The sequence below is a fragment of the Balaenoptera borealis genome, assembly GCF_965194805.1.
Source record: "Balaenoptera borealis genome assembly, chromosome: 3".
Classification (NCBI taxonomy): Eukaryota; Metazoa; Chordata; class Mammalia; order Artiodactyla; family Balaenopteridae; genus Balaenoptera; species Balaenoptera borealis.
The window spans coordinates 102945216-102967028 of record NC_138866.1 but is presented as its reverse complement, the minus strand read 5'-3'; the positions used below and the strand labels follow the sequence as shown (position 1 = coordinate 102967028).

Genomic DNA, 21813 nt, shown 5'->3' with positions numbered 1-21813 from the left:
TTTTTTTGGAAATGGAAAATTTAAGATAACCTGTCATGAAAGTCAAAGTGACATGTACCTATTCAGAAATGTAAAAGAATGGAGAGGCGATTAATGTTCATTGAGCATCTACTATGTGCCAGACTCTTAGCAGCAACTATTTCATTTAGTTTTTGAAATAACCCACTGAGGTACATTTTATTATTCCTATTTATTTGGTGGAAGAAAATGAAGCCCTGAGAAGTTAGAAAAACTTGCCCAAGGTCACCTATCTGGTCAGTTAGATTTGTCTTTGACATCAAATACAGGACCTCCCAATTCTAAGGGCTGCACAGGGGCTGCAAAAGAGCATGGCTCTTGCCTGCAGAAGGCAGGTGTCAAGTAGGCTTGGAAAAGAATTCCAGTTGCTGTCATCACAGGGGTGTGTCTTAACCCCTGTTTGAGGAATGTGACTTCACATGTTCCCACTGACCACGTGGGGCTATTATGAGATAAAAGTGAGAACAAAGATTGAAAGTCACTGTGAAGTTTTCTACTTGGTCCGAGTGCCATTGAACTCCAGGTAGTTATTCTGAGGAATCTGAAAGTGCCAAGGTCAACAGTGTAGGAAGACACAATCAGTTACATGACTTGGCGGGCAGTATGTATACCTTTGTGTGAATGAACAGGCAGGGGGTGAGTAGGATTTGTTGAGAATTAGCAAGAGCTGAAAATGCATAGGGTAAGACCAGCTCTACACACCTGCTTCTTCACCTAACCGAATACTCACTCTGCAAACAGTCCGCGTTCAGGAGGTCCTGACACTTTTCGTGGCACTTCACTCCGCACTCTGAACACTTCATGCCTTGCCGGGCAATGCCCCACAGGAGTCCTTCACACTCGTAACAGTAGGTAGGTGTCGTAGCCGTCCAGACCTCAAAGTTGTGTGGGGTGGTGGAGGACATGGGGTAGATCAGTGCCTGCAAAGTCTTCTTGAAGACATGTATTTTCTGTGAAGATGAGACAAGTAACCAACACAAGACACATCAGTGGATCTGGAGAATTTCATCAAAAAACAAACCATTTTATCACTTTTTCCTGAAAACGGTATTTTGAGGGGACCCCTTGATTATTGATTTAAGTGACGACAGTCATCAAAATAACTCTGCACACTTATTCTTCGTTCAGTGTCCTAGGGCCCAATCCAGTTCTTTGAACACAAAGAACTCCCTAATCTTCATATTGGACTGGGCTCCCTGCTGTGTAAGCTTCTTTCATGGCAGCACAGAGCTCTTGTTACTTGATAATGACTGTGTCCCTCTATCCTGTGAACTCCATGAGGGCAAGGATGATGACCATAGCTCTCACCGCTGGCTCTATCCTCAGAGCCTAACCTAGTCTCTGGCTTGAGATAGGTGTTCAGGAAACATCAATTCAAAAAAAAAAAAGGAATTTATATTACTATCCTTGGTCTAAATTGGTTCTTCTGGTTCTTGGTAAAATTATGAAGTAATGGAAAATATTCTCAATGCTGATTTTAACCCCCTAGAAACACTCCCACCCCTCTTTTATATTCTACCCAGGCCTCATCTCCCTGATTCTATACCCTCTCTAACACTACACCTCTCCCCAGTCCCAAAGTACACTTCTTTTATAGATCTTTCCACAGGGAACTGCTTTCATCACCTATTCCTTAGGAAGGAGCTCATCAACTAATTGATAAGAAAGCCCTAGTAGTAGATAAAGGTTAAATGTGGCACTCTCCCATGGTGCTTTATATTTTAAAGGGAGATATTTTTTAATAGCACATGGAAGCTATTGGTAGAGTGAGCACTGAACGAGGAGCCAGGAGGCCCGAGTTCCCGAGCACAGGCCCCATCGTGTGACATATGAAATGGGCTTCAGAAGGCAGGAGCTCTCTTCCCTATTTCTCTAGTGCCTAAACAGTGCCTATCATTGTCCTTGGGCATAGTAAAGGTACAACACATTTTTTGTGTGTGAAATGAATGAATGTCTGTTACTTAAGAGTCTTGTGATCTAGGAAGAGACTTAAACTCTCTAATCCTCACTTTCCTGTACAACCTATCTACCGTATTATGTTGAAGATCAAACTGTGAGATGGTAACAAATATAGTCCATAGACTTTAAACACTAAGAAAATACTAAGTATTAGTGTTGATAGTGGAGACTTGTTTGGATGTGTCTGTCCAATTGATTGTCATATCCCACTGTGCAGGTGATGTCCTGGTAGAAAGACTAGCACTCTCTGAAGTTACAATTACAAATAACTTCCCACAACTACCTGATGCATAATGAATGGTTATTTACATAAATCCTGTAGGAGTCTAGCTGATAAGCAATGCTAAAAAGGAAGCACTTGTATTTTGCATTAATCATCCTTAAATCTCATTTCAGAATATCTTCCCACAGTGTTGAAATGGCTAACTTGTCATTATTTTTCAAATCCATAGTACGGTAACAGCATATTTCCCTTTATTAATACATTCCCCTCATTATGTATTTTCCCAGAATATGTTTGTTAATGGTGGAAGGAGGTTCCCTACCAGGGAGTTAAACATTACTAAAACATTTTTCTAGCCTTTGAACAGCAAGATCCTGCCTTGCTACTACATGAGGGGCTGATCAAAGCTCTTTATATTTCAAGTGAGTCTACAGAGCAACAGTATGTTCAAACTATGGGAATTTCTCAAATAGAAGACCCCTGTTTTAGGGTTTGTATAGACAGAACAAGTAGATCCATCACTTTTCAATAAAGATAGTCTGACCCAATAAATCTCTTGGCTTCATTCCATAATGAAGATGTCTTGTCTTGAAAAGAACTGTTAAGAGTTCTTTTAGAATTAGAAGTATGTATTATGCATCTTTGTTTCCCATTTACTGCCTAGGAGAGTGATATCCAATATCATCAAAGTGACTCGAATGATTCTTGGCATAACAGATTTACAATCAGCTCTCCATAGACAATTTCATGTTCTAGCTGAGCTGAGGGGCTGGAGGACCGCGTAATGTGTATATGTGGTGTGTGTGTGTGTGTGTGTAATACAGAATTTTTGGTTGAGCTCAAAAAATAAGAATGGAGTTTAGGTATATTTGCGATTGCATAATTTGTTGTCTTAGTAGGGGAAAACAACAATTCTAACTCATTGGAACACTGGGCGGGAAGAGAACAGTCTGCTACTGAACGCAAGTGAGAAATACATATTAATTTAGAAAGCAGAGTTGGGCGAGGGGTTGATTTTGGACATGAATTTATCTGCATAATTTAAAATTGATGATGAACACACTTTAATTCCCTATGTCCATTTTCATTTTATTGAATTCAAGTGACATACATTCAGTGCTCTAAATCCTTAGGCTATAGTAGGAGTAATAAATATAAGGACCACTTGCTAAAAAATTAAATAGGCTGAAGGAAAGCAAGTGAAAGACAGCTGAGAAGGTTTCATTGAAATGTTTCGTTTGGGTTGGTTTGGTTAAAGAGGGATGGTCCATTTCATGAAAAGAGGAAGTGAAGCTAATTTCAAAAAGAAGAAACATGGAAAATTTACTAGACAGCACATTGAAAATCAATTGAATGGGGCATTAGAATAAACCATAACATTTGAGAACTGTAGAAGCTGGAGAAAAACATTAGGTAATTCACTACAGGGTACATATCCCCAGTCTCAAAAAAACGATAATGAGTTTTTTCATTCTTGATTTTTGGGGATATGGGCACGTGTTTACCAAAGCTGAAAATTACTCTAAAATAAATGGCTAAAGAGAAATCAAGGAAACACTCCCATTTACCATTGCAACAAAAAGAATAAAATACCTAGGAATAAACCTATCAAAGGAGACAAAAGACCTGTATGCAGAAAACTGTAAGACACTGATGAAAGAAATTAAACATGATACAAACAAATGAAGAGATATACCATGTTCTTGGATTGGAAGAATCAATACTGTGAAAATGACTATACTACCCAAAGCAATCTACAGATTCAATGCAATCCCTATCAAACTACCACTGGCATTTTTCACAGAACTAGAACAAAAAATTTCACAATTTGTATGGAAACACAAAAGACCCCGAATAGCCAAAGCAATCTTAACAAAGAAAAATAGAGCTGAAGGAATCAGGCTCCTGGACTTCAGACTATACTACAAAGCTACAGTAATCAAGACAATATGGTACTGGCACAAAAACAGAAATATAGATCAATGGAACAGTATAGAAAGCCCATAGATAAACCCACGTCCATATGGTCACCTTATTTTTGATAAAGGAGACAAGAATATACAATGGAGAAAAGACAGCCTCTTCAATAAGTGGTGCTGGGAAAACTGGACAGCTACATGTAAAAGAATGAAATTAGAACACTCTCTAACACCATACACAAAAATCAACTCAAAATGGATTAAAGACCTAAATGTAAGGCCAGACACTATCAAACTCTTAGAGGAAAACAGAGGCAAAATACTCTATGATGTAAATCACAGCAAGATCCTTTTTGACCCATCTCCTAGAGAAATGGAAATAAAAACAAAAATAAACAAATGGGACCTAATGAAACGTAAAAGCTTTTGCACAGCAAAGGAAACCATAAACAAAATGAAAAGACAACCCTCAGAATGGGAGAAAATATTTGCAAATGAAGCAACTGACAAAGGATTAACCTCCAATATTTACAAGCAGCTCATGCAACTCAGTATCAGAAAAACAAACAACCCAATCCAAAAATGGGCAGAAGACCTAAATAGACATTTCTCCAAAGAAGACATATAGATTGCCAACAAACACATGAAAGAATGCTCAACATCACTAATCATTAGAGATATGCAAATTAAAACTACAATGAGGTATCGCCTCACACCAGTCAGAATGGCCATCATCAAAAAATCTACAAACAAAAATGCTGGAGAGGGTGTGGAGAAAAGGGAACCTTCTTGCACTGTTGGTGGGAATGTAAATTGATATAGCCATTATGGAGAACAGTATGGAGGTTCCTTAAAAAACTAAAAATAGAATTACCATATGACCCAGCAATCCCACTACTGGGCATATATCCTGAGAAAACCATAATTCAAAAAGATTCACATACCACAATGTTCATTGCAGGTCTATTTACATTAGCCAGGACATGGAAGCAACCTAAGTGTCCATCGACAGATGAATGGATAAAGAAGATGTGGCACGTATATACAATGGAATATTACTCAGCCATAAAAAGAAACGAAATTGAGTTATTTGTAGTGAGGTGGATAGACCTAGAGTCTGTCATACAGAGTGAAGTAAGTCAGAAAGGAAAAAACAAATACTGTATGCTAACACATATGTATGGAATCTAAAAAAAAAAAGGTTCTGAAGAACCTAGGGGCAGGACAGGAATAAAGACACAGATGTAGAGAATGGACTTGAGGACGCAGGGAGGGGGAAGGGTAAGCTGGGACGAAGTGAGAGAGTAGCATGGACATATATACACTACCAAATGTAAAATAGATAGCTAGTGGGAAGCAGCCACATAGCACAGGGAGATCAGCTTGGTGCTTTGTGACCACCTAGAGGGGTGGGATAGGGAGAGTGGGAGGGAGACACAAGAGGGAGGAGATATGCAGGTATATGTATATGTATAGCTGATTCAGTTTGTTATAAAGCAGAAACTAATACACTATTGTAAAACAATTATACTCCAATAAAGATGTTAAAAAAATAAATAAATAAAATAAAATAAAATAAAATAAATGGCTTATGAAAACATTTCTTATTCCAACAAAGACTAAGATGGAATGATGGTCACTTTAGAAACTGAGGAAATGAATGGCTAAGGAAAGCATGAAAAATACATCTGATAAGAAGGGACTCATATCTCAGGGGAATACTGCATACTGGGGGAAAGAGTGTATTTTTAGCAGCAAAATAAGACCAGATCAAACAAGATTATACGGACATAGAGTGTGGAGTTTTTGTGGAATATGGCAAAAGATAGGATATCGGGCACTGAATAAAAACAAAGCAGAAGAAAACAAGGGGAAACAGTAAAATTAGCCATGGACAATGGGAAATGGAAGCCTGTAACTGACCTTTAAGAGTTGGATTAAAGGGAAGAGAAAATATATATACACACATACTTTCATACATACACACATGTACTTAGAGTAGGTAGAAAGATAATAGGGTGTAGCTAATAGGATCCAAGCTGATGTGAAAGGATGGGAACTGGTTATGTTATCAAGAGAGGGTCTCTGGCCTAGGTAAACAAGGAACTAGACATATGGAGAAGGTGGTCTGAAGAACAAGCAGAGCTCAATTACTGGAATTAGGACTGAAGGACAGAGTGGATTCAGCAGTTTGGGAGACTTCCTGCTAATCTATTTTAAGTGTTTCTAAACTTTTCAAATCTTCTACAACAAACATATATTATTTGCTAAAATGTATGTATGTTCTGATAATAATAAAATGTATGCTCACTGCAAAAGTAATTTATAAACCCAAACAAGCATTAAAATGAAAAATAATTTAATTTTTCAAAGTTAGGTATGGTTTGATGCATGTTCTTCCAGTAATTTTTCTATTTATAGCCATGATATCAGGCTTTTGCAATGAAGTGAAAAACAATAAACATTATTTTTATATTACTAGTGTGATTCCAGAAAGTAAGGCAATTTTTATTGTTTCAACACTGCTTTAATCTGTAGAAATGATTACTCTGCTTTCACTCAGGTAAGACTTAGTAGCCAAGTACAACCTTTGGACTACAAAGAGGAAGATGCTCATATTTTAGACATAGATTTTGTTAAAAATTCCTGCTCTGAGAAACTGGAATTTAAAGTGAGTTGCCCTAATATATCACTTTCTGAACAATTAGGACAGGGAATGAACTGCCTTTTCTATTGATAACTACATGGGGAAATTAAAATGAGTCCGAGAAACAAAGCAATCAAGCCTCCTGCAGAGAACAATTACCAGTGTTTTTGGACCACCAAAATTCCAATCTACAAACTGTTAACACTTATAACAGCAACAAAGCTTGACTGTCTCCATTTGCCACATACCTTTTCTCCTTTTCCCTCTCCTATGTTAACCAGCAACTTAACTAATGAAGTTCTATTTTTGTCTGCATCCTGTGGGCTTCCCTGATAGAACTATGTAAACCATCTCTTTCCTATACTTGAAAACAATCACATTTAGATAATTCCAGGAAAAAAAGTAAGCTTCTTGTTTTCAAGCATATTTCACATACTTGATGCATGATTTTAGAAATCTATTTACTGTCCTCTAAGTATCATTTTGCTATTTCTGGACAAAAGCATCAGAAAGATTTGCAGAGCAAAGATTAGGTACAATGTGACCTTTGAAATTGGTTATAAGCATGAGGACAGAACAATGGTAGAATAAGTTCCTGAGTATAAAAACAGACATAATTTCATGACTGATTTACTCATTAGACTAATCATTACATAAGAGTGACTGTAGAAGCTAAAATTACTCGGGTAAAATTTTTTGTAGCAGAAAGTGCTAACAGAGACTAAAAGTTATGTGCCTAAACATGGAAGACTGTAAGTAATTTGTTTTTACTTATATTGTTTTATAACAGGTACTAATTACCAGTGACCTAAGTAACTTATGGATTGAGTCCAAATAAAGAGGGTGGAACAGTGATAAAATAGATGGTTCAATAATTTAAGGAGAGGACAATATAGGATATACACTCTGAAGTACAATGTGGTTCCATGCCAATACATGACATGGAACTTGATCTGATAACAAATTAGGGTAAATTTGTCATGTACTATATAAGTATCACTTTTTCTCCAATTCAAACTTTCAATGAAAAAATATATATATACAAATAAAGAAGGTGGTATGAGATGAGTAACTTATTAAATATAAGTGGCCAAAAATAATTTGAATTTCTCCACTGAGAGAAACTTTAGGCATTTTAATCTGGAAAGTCTAATTCTTACCAGTTGGGGCAGAGACTGAGTTCTTATAAATCTTCTGACAGAGGCCATGAAAGAACAGGAAGAAGGGTTAGGATATTATAAAAGGAAGAGAGGGAAAGGGGTGACCCTCCCTCTTAAAGGGAACCCATTCTATTTTCTCTTGTAAAACCAAGAAAGTCAATCATGTAGCTATGGAAAGCTGTGTAGTGAAAGTAGACAATCATAAAAAAAATAACTAATATTTATGCATCCAAAATGGTTGAAGTGCTGTCTATTTGTTATCTCATTTGATTCCCTTCCAAATCCTCTAGAAATATTAGTATATTCATTTTGTTTATTGGAAAACTGATCTGGCAACCTGGCAAATGAAGTTGATATAGCCCACTAGGTAAGTGTTGGAAAAAAACATTTTACTATGTAGAAGGGCTCCAAAGAAAGATTCCCCAGGCACCTAAATACATAAATAAATAAATAAATAAATGGAACTTAATGACAGAATTAAAAAAGCAGATTCTGTGGAAACCTAACAGGTATGTTTGGGATCCAGTTAAACTCCATGGGCTTGGATCTTTGGGTTTTCAGACCATTTTCAGATATGACATTTAGACTTGCCTTCTACCTAGTGTGGGCATTGAGGGTAGTAATCAGAGACTAAGCATTTTCAGACCTTTATATATTTTTTCAGGACAGAATTATTGATCAACTTTAAAATTTGAAAAGTATTTTAATTAAACATTTAAAAATAATAGAACTAAGCTCAAATTTATTATAATAAATGTAAACTGAATCCACCCATAAAAAGACAAATTCTGAGATTGAATTTTAAAACTAAGCTATCTGTTTTTATGAGATATGCATAAAACACATTAAGATTTAAAGAAAGGGCTAGAAAAGTTTCTATCAAGGAAGATATTAACCTAATTACTTCAGTGAGCTGTATTAATATCACAGAATATTTTTAAGGAAAAAACATTCAAGAAATTAATAGGTTTGCTACCAAAAGTTGAAAGAAACAATTTGATTGCTACCAAAAGTTGAAAGAAACAATTTATCAGGGATACAGAAGTCCCAAAATTTATGTACTGAAGAGAAAAAGCTCATATGGGATATCTACAGTGTTGATCATGTACTAAGCCATAAAGCAATCTTCAATTAAATACCAAAGACTGAAAATACAGTCCATGTCCTCTGAACATGATGCAGTAACAAAAATAAAGCCCTTATCTCTGGAAGAGTAATGAATATACTTTCTAAATAACTGATGAGTCAAAATATTAATCACTGGACAATTTATGAAATAATTCTATTTCAACAACAATAAAAGCACTATACATCAAAACTTGTATGATGCAGCTAAAGTGTGCTGAGAGGAAAATGAATAGTTTAAAATGCATTTGGTAGAAAAGACAAAAAGAAAATTAGGTTATACAAGTGTGGTAAAAATATAAACAACAGCAACAAAATGATAGATACGAAATCTTTGAAATGTAGAAGGAGGAAGAAAATGAGGAAGGAATATACAAGGGATGGAAATATTCTCTTTTTAAAGCTCTGAGTGCTGGATATAAGGTGTTTGTATTGTTATTTACTCCCTTCATTTATGTTGTAGATATTGTTTTCTGTGTATGCACTAGTTAATAGCAACAATAAAAATTAACAAACTACATATTCAACTTAATAAGTTAGAAAAATAGCTTCAGGGAAAATATAAAAAGTAGAAGATGAATAAGAGCAGAAATAAATGAAATATAAAACAAAGAAACAAAATATGGAGTCAACAAAACAAATGCCAGAGAATCTCTTGCAGTACTGATTCTATAAAAGAGAGAAAAAAATACAAATAAATAATAAGATGAAAACAGCACAAGCTTTTATAAATGATATAATTATATGGAACAATTTGACGGTATTAAATTTGCAAATTTAGAAAAAATGATAACTTTCTGGAAAAAATATAAATGATTAAAATTGACTCAAGAACAAATGTTTAAATAACATGGATAGAATTGTTATACTACATAAATTGATTTAGTAGTCATATAACCACCCTAAAAAAACAAAAACAAAAAAAGTACAAGACGGTTTTAGAGGCAAGTTTTGTCAGTCTTCAAAGGTTAGCAACACTTACTTTATGCAGATCACCCCAGAGAAGTGGAAAAGGAAATCTTCCCTACTTATTTTATAAAATTAGTTTATTCTTGATGCCACAATTGTTCAAAGACATGGTAAATCATAGGCCATTTTACTAATGAATATAGGTGCAAAAATCTTACATAATTAGCAAACATATGAGAAAATTGAGGCCAAGGAAATTTCAGTAACTTGCCCAAGTTCCCTCAGGTAGTAAATGGTGGACTTGGACCGACATTTTTCTCAAGCCAAGGACCATGATTTCCTTCTCTTGAAGAAGGAAAGAAGCAGGACCAATAGCAATACTACTGGTAAACAAGAGATAACCTGTACATTTGGTGTCACTGCTGATGACTCCCCTGTCAGTACTCCCTGCAATCTGCCCCTCAGTTGCAAAGGTGACAGGGAGGCACTGGGCTTAGCAGGTACTCTGGATACTTCATCCTAAGTCCCTGTCCCACTGCCCTGACTGCCACTGCTGTGCCTGGCAAGACATTTCTTTAATTCTCTCTCATTGTGAGATAAGTATTATTATTACATTAATTTAACGATGAGATAAACAAGTCTCAGAGAGACAAAGCATATTGATAAGAAATGAGTTCTCAAAGGCAATAAGAGGTGGAGCTGAGATTCAAATTCAGGCCGTATCACTTCAATACTTGTTCACGTGGTATGGAAGGATTCCTGTTCCTGAGCGGGAGTCTGGAATCCCTGGGTGAACTGAGCCTGCAACTTCCAGATTGAACCCCAGGCACCAGACAGGTGTTCTGACCTGCTTCCTCCTTCCATGTATCTTTCTAGGTCATGCTAGGAATAGGACCCAGGTCTGATATCCTGTTTATCCCCACACCTAGTTCTTGCCAGTCCCTTTTCTTTGGCCTGAATCCTGTTATTGGAAGAAGGACCTCTATCCTCCTAGACAAATCAACCCTTTATGAGAATTGACACTCCCTATAAGCCTGCCCTTAGGCCAGCCTACTAAACATGGACATCAACCCAGATAGAACAAACAGTGTTCTAGAATCTCTTTTAGCCTTGGTGATTTTGATTCCTCACTCTACCTGAGTTTCTCATAACCATCATCTAAGCCTGTCTTAGTCTAAATACCCCTGCCTACGAAAAGCTTCCATCATGAACTATAGCAACAGTGGGTACAAAAGATAATATCTCAGCTCCTCTCTCACTATAAGCATCATGACAGCAGGGATTTTTAAATGAGTTGTTCTCTGCCTTATTTCCAAAATCTGAAACAATGCCTGAAACACAGAAGACAGTCAATTAATATTTGTTGAAACAGTGAACGGATTTACTTTGATTGTGCTACTCTTGGGTCTAAACCTAGGAAACTATCACTGAGAAAGCAAGCACAAAGCTGAGCAGTGTGGTGCCGGGCAGATGATTGTTGTGGTATATGGATACTAGATTGTTATCCTGTCTGGTGTTATTAAACCAGATGGGAATATTTCAAAGCTGTAGTACTTAAGGGCTGATTAGACTGAGATTCCCAATCAGTCCCAGTAGCTCCTCGTGGTGACTGGGAATTGGTGATGGATGGGGCGCCTGGCAATACTTTGCCCACTGCCAACAGTGTGTCAGTAGACGTGATGCTGGCTGACCCACTGTCATCTTGCATCAGACTTTATAGCCCTATCCTTCCTTGGAAGAGATGACTGAGCTTTTTACCGCACATCTCTTTAATTCAAACAGAAGGGCTACCATTTTCCACATGGCCAAGCCTTTCTTCTTCATGTAATGGCAAATATTTCCTGCTTCACATTGAGGGTGCCTGGGACTCACGGAACTGGGAAGTGGAAGGTTATTTGTTCCAGCATTTGTGTTAGTTGCCCATGTAATGACTTAATGTGACAGCTTGTCAAGAGTGACATTTAATATGCCTGTTGTACAGAAGTCATATTTCATTTGCTTTTTGAGACATGGGCCCCAGGGATACGGGCTCTATGAGTTTTAGAGGGAGCTGATGAGTTTTAGAGGGAGCTGTTCATCCACTCAACACCCACACAGAAATATCTTCTACATAGGTCTTCTGAAACTAAAGAAGCAAAATGATATGTTTAAGTAAAGAAACAGTAGATCAATAGCTAATTTAACTATGAAGTGAGGGTGTGGTCTCTGTCAGAGCCTCGGAAAATGTAGTAGCATTCCTCTAATTTCTGTCGCTTTCCTCTTCACTTTTCATAGGAATGAGTATTTCTGCATTAAACCAAATAGCAAATTTTAAAATATAAGAAAGGAACAGTCTAGGAGTCTATCAATAAAAACCTTCCATCTTGATTATTTCCTTGATTATTTCCTCAAAAGCAAAAGACTGGATACTTTGAGATTCAGCAAGCAATATGAGGCTTTCTCATATACTAGAGAATGTTTACTTTCTCTCGTGTCCAAACTATAGTGAACATATTACATGGCATCATAAACCCAGTAGATAAGAATAAGCCCCTGAGAAAGCAGCCATATTTTAAAAATCCTACGGCACAATAAAAAACGTTCTGAACTTGCTGTAGCACCCAGATATTCAAAGGGACATGTACTATTGCTGATGTAGTACTTAAGGGCTGATTGGGTTGGGGAGCGCAGCTTGCTGATAGACACCTAGGAAAGGCTGGCTTTGGGTGGAAGACGACAATGACAGGAAGAAGAGAATGAAAAATATAACTATAAATAATGGTGTTTAAATGGCAAGTGCATAGAAATTTAAAACAAGTAATAATAGTGGCCACATTTTTATTCTCTAAGAATGACAAATTCTCTAAAATTGGGGGAGGTAGAGTACATAGTTGCAATAAAGGAGGGCACAGATAAACTGTCTTGGACAGAAGCCCCAGCAGAGGGACTTTCCTGGTGGTCCAGTGGTAAAGAATCCGCCTTGCAATGCAGGGGACGCAGGTTCGATCCCTGCTCAGGGAACTAAGATCCCACATGCCGCAGGGCAACTAAGCCGGCACGTGCCACAACTACAGAACCCGCACGCTCTGGAGCCTGCATGCCACAACTAGAGAAGAGAAAACCCGAGCACCACAACTAGAGAGAAGCCCGTGCACCACAACGAAAGATCCTGCATGCCTCAACGAAGATCCCAAGTGCCGCAACTAAGACCCGACGCAGCCATGAAAGTTAATTAATTAATTATTATTTTTTTTAAAAGCCCCAGCAGAGTGGCTGTGCAGGACGCAGTTACAGTGGCACAACACCCACTGCTCATTGGAATCACCTGGAAGTTTAAACAAAACAAAAAAAACCTCTTCTATCCAGGCTATACTTGAAGCCAATTAAAGCAGAATCATGGGAGTGAGACTCAGACATAAGTATGTTTTAAAGCTCCCCCAGTTGATTCGAATGAACCAAATTCAAGAACCCCTGACCTCCTTGTACCTTCTAATCATGCTGGTTCTTTCATTCAACAAGAATTGACAAAGCATCTATCTTATGTCAGACAGTGTACTAAGCAATAGGGATGAAAATATTTAACAAGAACAACAAACACGATATAGTGCTACCTTCACAGAGTCTAAAAGGAAAGGCTTATGCAAAATAATCAAACTGTAGTAACAAAAATAATAAGAACACCAGCTTGTAATTATTGTTTACTGTACCCTAGGCTGTGTAAGCATGTTAAATATTCATCCACTCCCTTAATCTTCTGTATTATTATCATCTCACTATACACATGAAAGAACTGAGGCTCAGAGAAGTTACATAACTTACCAGACACAACAATGCTAATTTAGTGGCACAGATGGGACTCACCCCAAGCAGCCTTCACTCTTAACCATGCTATACCATACTATACTATGGAGGTCATGATTAAATGCTAGAAAAGCCCAGTGGAAGAAACTAATAATTGAGCCAGAAGGGGAGGAGGGTGTTTGGGAAAGCCTCCAAAAGGAAGCAAAACGTGAACTATGTAAAAACTCAGCAGGATTTTTAAGGTAGACAGCAACAAGCAAACTGAGTTAGGATGAAATAGCATTTGTAAAGATGGGAAGGTGCATGCATATTTGAGCAGCACAGGATAATGTGTATGATCGTGCAGCTGAGGCCCTGAGAAAGTTTGTTTAGGGTCAGACTTTCCCCATGTTCCCAATTATTCCTAGAACTGTGGAATGAACATAACAAACAAGCAGCCCAAGCAGAATGCTTTTCCCCAGACTATGATCAATGCATAGTTAGTAAGTGACTCTGCACCTACCAATTCCTCGTTATTTAGAGACGTCCTAATCACCATAGCCAGGGAGAGTCCAGATTTCCGGGCAGCCAGAGTCTTAAAAAAAAAACAACAAAAAAACACAGAATTATGAGGTGACTGCTATGTACCTATTACTCAGTAGAAGGTGAAACTGTAAAAGTATAGACTATCACTATTCACACTTGAGTCAATAGGGACCTACCATTTTCAGTAGTCAGCCAGTTCACCCAGAAGGTGGAATCGTAGAACATTAAAGCTGAACAAGTCCCTTTAGATCCTCAAACCTAGGCTCTACATTTTACAGATGGTAAAACTGAGGCCCAGCAAGGCAGGCTTGCAGCCCAAGGTTTCTAGGCTAGCAAGAGGCTTCTAAGACATTGTTTTTCCCCAAGACGATCATAATCACATTGCTTCATAAAACATAACCACTGATACAGGGCCAGCTGATCTGTCTGATAGCCCTGAAGCACAACTGGTACTAGATGATTCTTGAGTTGTCCACAGTTCCCTGAAATATGCTTCCATATCTGGCCAGAAGATTTTCTTCCAAGTGTCCATTTTATCAACTGAGAATCATCGTTAGACTTGTTTTCTTCACTCAGTGTTGGTAACTTAGGTGATTTTAAATAAGAGTCACACCCTTTTAGTTTCCCCTGTAAAATAGAACCATTATGCTTCTCCCACCTGAAACATACACAATATAATATAGTCGGAGGGTGCTATAGAGAACTCTGGAAATCAGGAGTTCTATATGGGGATATTAAATCTTCTCTCCCATTACGAACAAAGGGAAGTCAGAGTGGAATAATAGATCTGGTCAGAAATATATCTCCTTGGAGCTACAAAGCCATTGTGCCCCGTTAGGTTCAGTACAGTCCTAAGTGAGGAGGTGACTCACTCCTTGCTCGTAAACTCCTACCATCTCCACTCCTACCATGTAAACTTACACAGGACTTAGCTCCAAAGATGATCTTCCATCTCTGACAACTGCTGTCCCTAAAATTATGTTTTTATTTTATTTTAGTCTGTATTTGGACCTGTTGTTTGTTAAATTGGTCTTTCAGAATTGAACTAGATGTTAAATTATTGGAGAACCCAAACTTCTTACTCTAATATGTCTCTTTTTATTTCCCCATCTTGCTCTCTTTGATCCCATGAATAAGAGCAGTGTACATTTGAGAAGATTGCCAAATATTAATTAAATAAAATGAAAGTCACTCACCATGGCCTGAAGTGTCCAAGTGACAGAGAAAACAAAATATAAATAGTTAGACATATGACAGGTGAGAAAAGAGTATAATAATGTTAAATAAGCCTAACACTTGAAAATAATGTCACGCTATAATGGCAGGAATCTGAGCTAATTGTACAGACATATCATGCTTTCCAGCATAAGATTTTTCCAGGCAAGATTTTGTCTTTCCTAATTTAAAACTAAAGTGATGACCTTCAGATGAAGGTTTTCATAGCAAAATTGAAGATTACCGGTATCAAGAAATTGTGCACGTTGTTGCTAAAAGGGAAACTTCAGTTTTTCTGAGGGAAAATATATTTTCATATAATAAACTATTAAGAATATGCCTCCAGAAAAACATGAAAACAATGTGAGTGATAGAAAACATTTCTTTTTCATGTTGATGGGCTATCTGTTTAGAATTTAATACAGACTATTATCAATTCTTTGCATCTCTAAGCAGTCCCCAGCATATTTCCTTATAGGAGAGTTTGTCATTCAGAGTTATGTTCAGGGCTAATAAAGGTTTTAATGACTTGGAAGCCATGGTTTTCTTTGGAGAGTGGAACAGCTTATTAATTTGGCTAGACTTGATCTTAATATATGAGAATAAAGAACTGATTAATATTATCTGCATGCTTCATAAAGTACTAAAGTTTACTGGGTTAAGATGAAGACTGTCAAATCTAGCCTTCAACTGCAAAGTAAACTTGTGGTCATCAAAGCCCAGTTGCAGCAGCCCACTTTGCATGCTGTGTGACTTCTTTCTGCTCAATTATAGGGCCATTTTAACTCAATTTGTAATTTCAACTAATATCAAAAGCTGTCAAAAGGTTACAGTTATTTCCTCCATCTAATAGATTTTAAAGAAATAATAAATATAACACTTGCTAGCATCCGGCTTCTTCTGTGTTTTATTCTATGATATATTTACAGGCTAGGCATTTAATGAGAAGGACAATATGACATCTAATAAAGATAAAGACAACGTATACAGTCAAAATGAATTAAAACAGGAGTGACTCACCACATCTCGTACAATAGGCAGAGTTTTTTTCCTACGGAGATCTGGCATACTATCAATACCATAAAGTCCCCGCCCGGCTCTGAAAGAGGGGAAAAAGGAATGATTTTAATGGTTAACTGACTCTTTATAAGAAAAATTCCACTCTTTGTAGTAAAAAGGCTGTGAAAAAAGGTTAAAGGATTATCATGCTGGTTCAGACAGCAGCAAAGATCCAAGACTCAAGGACCTTGCCCAAAAATGAGACTACCACACACAGTGATCACTTGCCTTCTTGGACAGTTGCATACTTTGAAACTTTATACATGGCCTGCTTTGACACATTGTTTTACTGTACCACAGAGAGGACAATTGAAATTGTTACATATATGGAACTTTGCACCTCGAGGAAGAAACAGAACCAAACCAGTTTTGGTGAAAGTTTGGTCTGTCTGCAATGGTAAAAAAAAATTACTTTTATTGTAAAAATACTATCTTTTGTGTATACTGCATCTTCACAGATTGAACTCCAAAGTGGCATCTCAAGGATTTATAGACACATCTAAAATATTAGTGATTATTCCAATACCAGAATTTCCACATATCTGAATTATCTAAAGATAAATGCACAAGATTATAATAATTTGTTATACAAGGATGTTCACTGCAACTTTTTTTTTTGTAGTAACAACAAAAGCTAGGTACCCTAAATATTCAACAACAGTATACTGATTGAATGAATTATAGTATATTATACAATGGGAAGGATGCAATTGTTAAAGTGAATACGGTAAATATATATGTGTATATATGAAAAAATACTTATAGTATGTTAAGAAAGCAAGTTTGTATATTATTATGTTTTGTATGGTCCCACATTTGTATGTGCGTTTATATATGCACAGAAAATTTCTAGAAATATATTCACCAAATTGGTAAACCGTAGTTACCTCTGTGGAGTGAGAGAAATTGGGTGATAGAAAAAGAGAAGACTCTCCCTATGTTATAAATCTGTTAATATCCAATGTTTTTATAATAAGCATGTGCCATCTTTGCAATTTAAACTAATTTTAAAATATATTAATATTAATGCTTATTAAAATAAGTTTAATAGATTGAATTTGTTTTACTGCATTAAAGCTAGTCTTTTTATACAACCAAAAAGGTGCTAACGTCATTGATGATAGCTACTCCTTCCACTCACTTGAACTGCAAAACCCCTGCTAACCTCTAGCTGAGAGTCAGCTTTTGCACCAGAAACACCACAATTCATACTGCTGGGTTTAGGTGGGCAGCTCTGCCATTGGAATAGGCTACAACAGCCAATAATAGGTTATCAGCATTTTACTGTCTAGTTTTCACTGACTCAGAGATTGTTTCTTCATTTCTGCTGAATTTAACAAAGGGAAACCTTTGTCTTATTGGATCTCTCTTAGTAGCCACAGTCTTAATTCAAATACTTCCAGTTGTACCAATTTGGTGATCTTGGACAATTTACAAAAATGCACCATACAACTCATACAAAATATTAATAAAAGCAAAATATTAATAAAGATAAGATGGTAATAAATAGTAATAATGCCATAAACTACGTCTGAAAATGAGGACCAAATGCAGTAATAAATGTGAAATATTAAAACCACTGCACATGGGTCAGAAGGATGTCAGTGACGAACTGAATATACTTAAGGTCACACACTTGAAGTAAAAGTTACCTGTATATCATAGAACACAGGACAAGAGTAATTATGGGGCAGAGATCAAGGAAGAGGAAAGAAAGAAGAGGGGGAAGGAATAAAAGATGGGAGGGGAGACAGTGTGTGGTAAGGGGAGATGACACCTAAGTAGTCCACCACTGAACCTGTGAAAAAGGAGTTAATACAGCTTCCATCGTTTTCTAGAATAATGCCAATTGACACTCTGTAGGTTAAGGGTTGTGATAGTCACAGTGACAGTCAGAGATCAAGAACTGCAATCACAAAAGAATCATTGGCAGCATCTTCTTATGAACTGCAAGAAACTACAGAGTATATAGGAGGAGGAAAGGGCAGTGAATTTTTTTTTTCTTTGCAACACTCATCTTCAGAAAGACTACTACTCTCTCAGTGTGACGTCTTGCTTCCCTCCTATCCTATTTCCGTATTCTTGCCCTCTCCCTGCCTTGACCCTCCCACATCCCAAACATCAAATATATGGGAAAAGGATTATGTGAGTGGGTTCCTAAAAGGATTTTTCCAGTTTCATTTGCTCCAGTCTAAGGCTCTGATTCCAAGCAGTTTCTATTTTCTCTCCTCTGTGAACAGAATAATAATGGCATAAAATGTACATCAATAAATGTCTTTCCACCACATTACATAGCAATCATACTAACTGCCTCCAAATATTTTGAAATGTTTTGAAGTTACTTTAATAACTTTTTAAAGAAACACATTCAATTGTGATAATGGTTGAGAAAATGATTTATAAACTGCCAAGTGTTATATAAATGATGTGTTTTCTTCCTATCAATAACAAATTATTTATTTTCTTTATGTTTTCCTTCTTGTGGAACTTAAATTCCCAAGCCAGCCTAGAATTTTGAGCAACCTCATATTTTCACAAATTCAGCAATCAATTACACATATATATGTTCTTGAACCTCACACTTCACCCTTATGCTTCTCTTATCAGAACAGAGATATCCAAGAACCCAGGCCAAACTTGAACCCAAGTTAGAAGATATGGATCCAAAATTCATCTCTGTCCCCTCTGAGCTTGTCATTTACTTTCATTAAACCTATATTTTTAAATTGCAATGCAATAAAAATGTTCTCTTAACGTTCACACATAGTCCCCAAAATGTTCTTTATCAGGTTGTGTTTCCTTATAATTTTACATTTTCATCATTACTGTAAGAAGTTTGTATAGACGTATACTTTAATGAGCTTATCCATCTAGTAATAATAAAACTTTTATTTCAAACCTGAATCTTAAAAAAAAAAACAAACCTGCCCTAATAGCCTCACCTCATGAATAGAGAAGTGCTTGGTGAATACTGTGAAGCTCTACACAAATATTTTTGTAATATTTACTGAGAAACTTCCTAACCAGGAGAGATCTGGGAGCGATTAGATAACAAGAAAATGGTGAAGCCTGGAAAGAACAGTAGGTAAGTAAATTATTGCCTTATAGGCAAAAGGTCAAGTTCATGGATATCCGTTAAAGAAATGAGCTAGGCTTGATGAGCAGGAGGTCACAGGAAGTCATCAACACAGGCAACAGCAGACAAGTAATTCTGAAGGGAAGCCTAATTCTAGGGAAGAAGCTGTCTGATTTCAACCCTTTCTGGTATCGCTGATTGGATTAAGCCATCTTTAACTGTAGCAAGCAAACTAGCTAATTCTAGCTAATATTTACGTGGCGCTTACCAGGAGCCAGAGAGAATGCTCTCCATCATAGCCAGTCTTTACAAGCATTACCTCATTTTATTCTCAAAAAATCCAATAAGGTATAACTACAATTATTTCTCTCATTTTATAAATGAGGAAATGGAAGCATAGAATAGTTCAGAATCATCCCAAAGGTCATTATCTAAGTCAGAGATAGCACTGCCAAGATTTGGCTTCCCATACTCTACTGCTTATATGATTACATTATTCCACATTTACAACAATAATATGAGTTGAGGTTTCCCATTAATCCCATTTTACCTTTAAAAATTGAGCAATTTCCCTAGGCCTAGAAATATCTGGCAGAGCTTGATTTCCATTGCAGGAGTGTCTTGCCTCAAACCTCATGTTCTTAATAACTAATATATGTTTTTTTTTTTTTTGGTAGGAGGAAATCAGAGGCCTGTCCTAGCAAAGGTGCTGCTAGTATTTGAATTTAAAAAAATGTATTCTAAGGGTATTATCTTCGAATTAGAAACACTGTATTACTGTATAAGATAGTCCCAATCCTTCCCAAGTGGTTCCTCTCCAGCTATTCAAGTGTTCTCCCAAGGAAAAAGGAGACCTTTAGACTACAGGCGTTACAAATGAGATAAAAGTATCAGGAGATCTACAGAAATATCTGGAACGTCAATGATCACATATAATTGACAATGGATATAATTTTACAGGCTAAATTGAGATGTGTTCTAATCCAACATTTGTTCTATTAAAAAGTCTTCATATTTTTCATGGTTTTATTCCTTAGTTCTTTGCATAATCATACTAAAAGAAGTTTACTGAGTTTAATAACATCTGAGTATAAAAGTATATGGCTATATACCTTGACTTGGGTTCAGTTAATTATCTTGTTACAGAAAAAAACACATATCGTCTAAAAGATATATACAGTATGCTGTAATTTTTAAGAAATCTGATACACAGGTAGAAGAGGTAAAGCTGATTTTTACTAAGTACATAGTAATTATTTTTAATCCAAAATTGATTTGATAACATACGGAGTCTCTACAGATTGAAAAAGAACTCTGAGAAGGCACCAGGAGAGTACTGCATGAAAACAATTAAGCAGGTTTCCTGAAAGTATTACTTTCTGATTATGGGACAAAGATGGGCTATTTCCACATGTGGATGCTTGATGCTTAATTGGTAATATTCAGAGACTTGCTGATTTCCATTGGAAATCAGAAAATTGTTAGACTCTGTTTATATCCAAAGGAGTTGTTAAATTTATTGAAGACTACAGGCCTGAAAAAACAAATTATAGCGCTTCTGTTTATTTCTATGTTTCCAAGGCAATTATTGGGCAGGGCTATATAATTAATCTTTTTTAGCATTATGGAATATTAAGGCAATGTAAAGGTTAACAATAAATCATATTAACTCCCTCTCCTCTAATATAGCTGTACTTTCAGGCTTTTAAAAACAACTCTTTGTATTTATTTCATTACTTAATGATGATAAACATACAATGATCTATATTGCTTTTTTTGCTTAACATGATCTATTTTACATACATTTTAACACACTTTTCTTGATGATCATTATATACTTTAATTATTCCCCTGCAGCATATTAGGATATGTTATTCAGGATATTTTCTTTTCATTTTTTTTTTTCACCTTCTGGAAAAGATTTCCATTACTGTCAACACCGAATGAGTATTTATGTTTGTATAATTGATGACTCACTCCTCACAGCCAATTAATCACCAATTCCTAATGATTTTTTGATTCTTTATCTCATCAAAACTGAGGCACCATCTATCATAAGATAAAGCATTATTTTATATATCATTGTGAAAAAATCAAATTAATCTCTGACACCATGCTTTCTTAGCAATTAGAATTTAAATTTTATACTTATTGAAAGGGCACTCTTTAAGTGATTTTGTCTATGGCATAGATTTCTG

General features: G+C 36.3%; 1 protein-coding gene and 1 long non-coding RNA gene across 2 annotated transcripts in view; one reads left to right on the top strand and one right to left on the bottom strand.

Moving 5' to 3' along the window:
* UNC13C (unc-13 homolog C) overlaps positions 1-21813 on the bottom strand; it is a 632162-nt gene that overhangs the window by 377305 nt on the left and 233044 nt on the right. Inside the window, exons 5-7 of the mRNA XM_082388208.1 lie at positions 16501-16579; positions 14243-14314; positions 749-968 (exon numbers count right to left, since the gene is read on the bottom strand). Coding sequence (XP_082244334.1) covers positions 749-968; positions 14243-14314; positions 16501-16579 — 371 coding nt within the window. The remainder of the gene's footprint in view (positions 1-748; positions 969-14242; positions 14315-16500; positions 16580-21813) is intronic.
* LOC309626860 lies at positions 13002-21663 on the top strand. The gene is made up of 2 exons (XR_014243451.1): positions 13002-14312; positions 16493-21663. It is a non-coding gene; the product is annotated as an uncharacterized lncRNA (long non-coding RNA).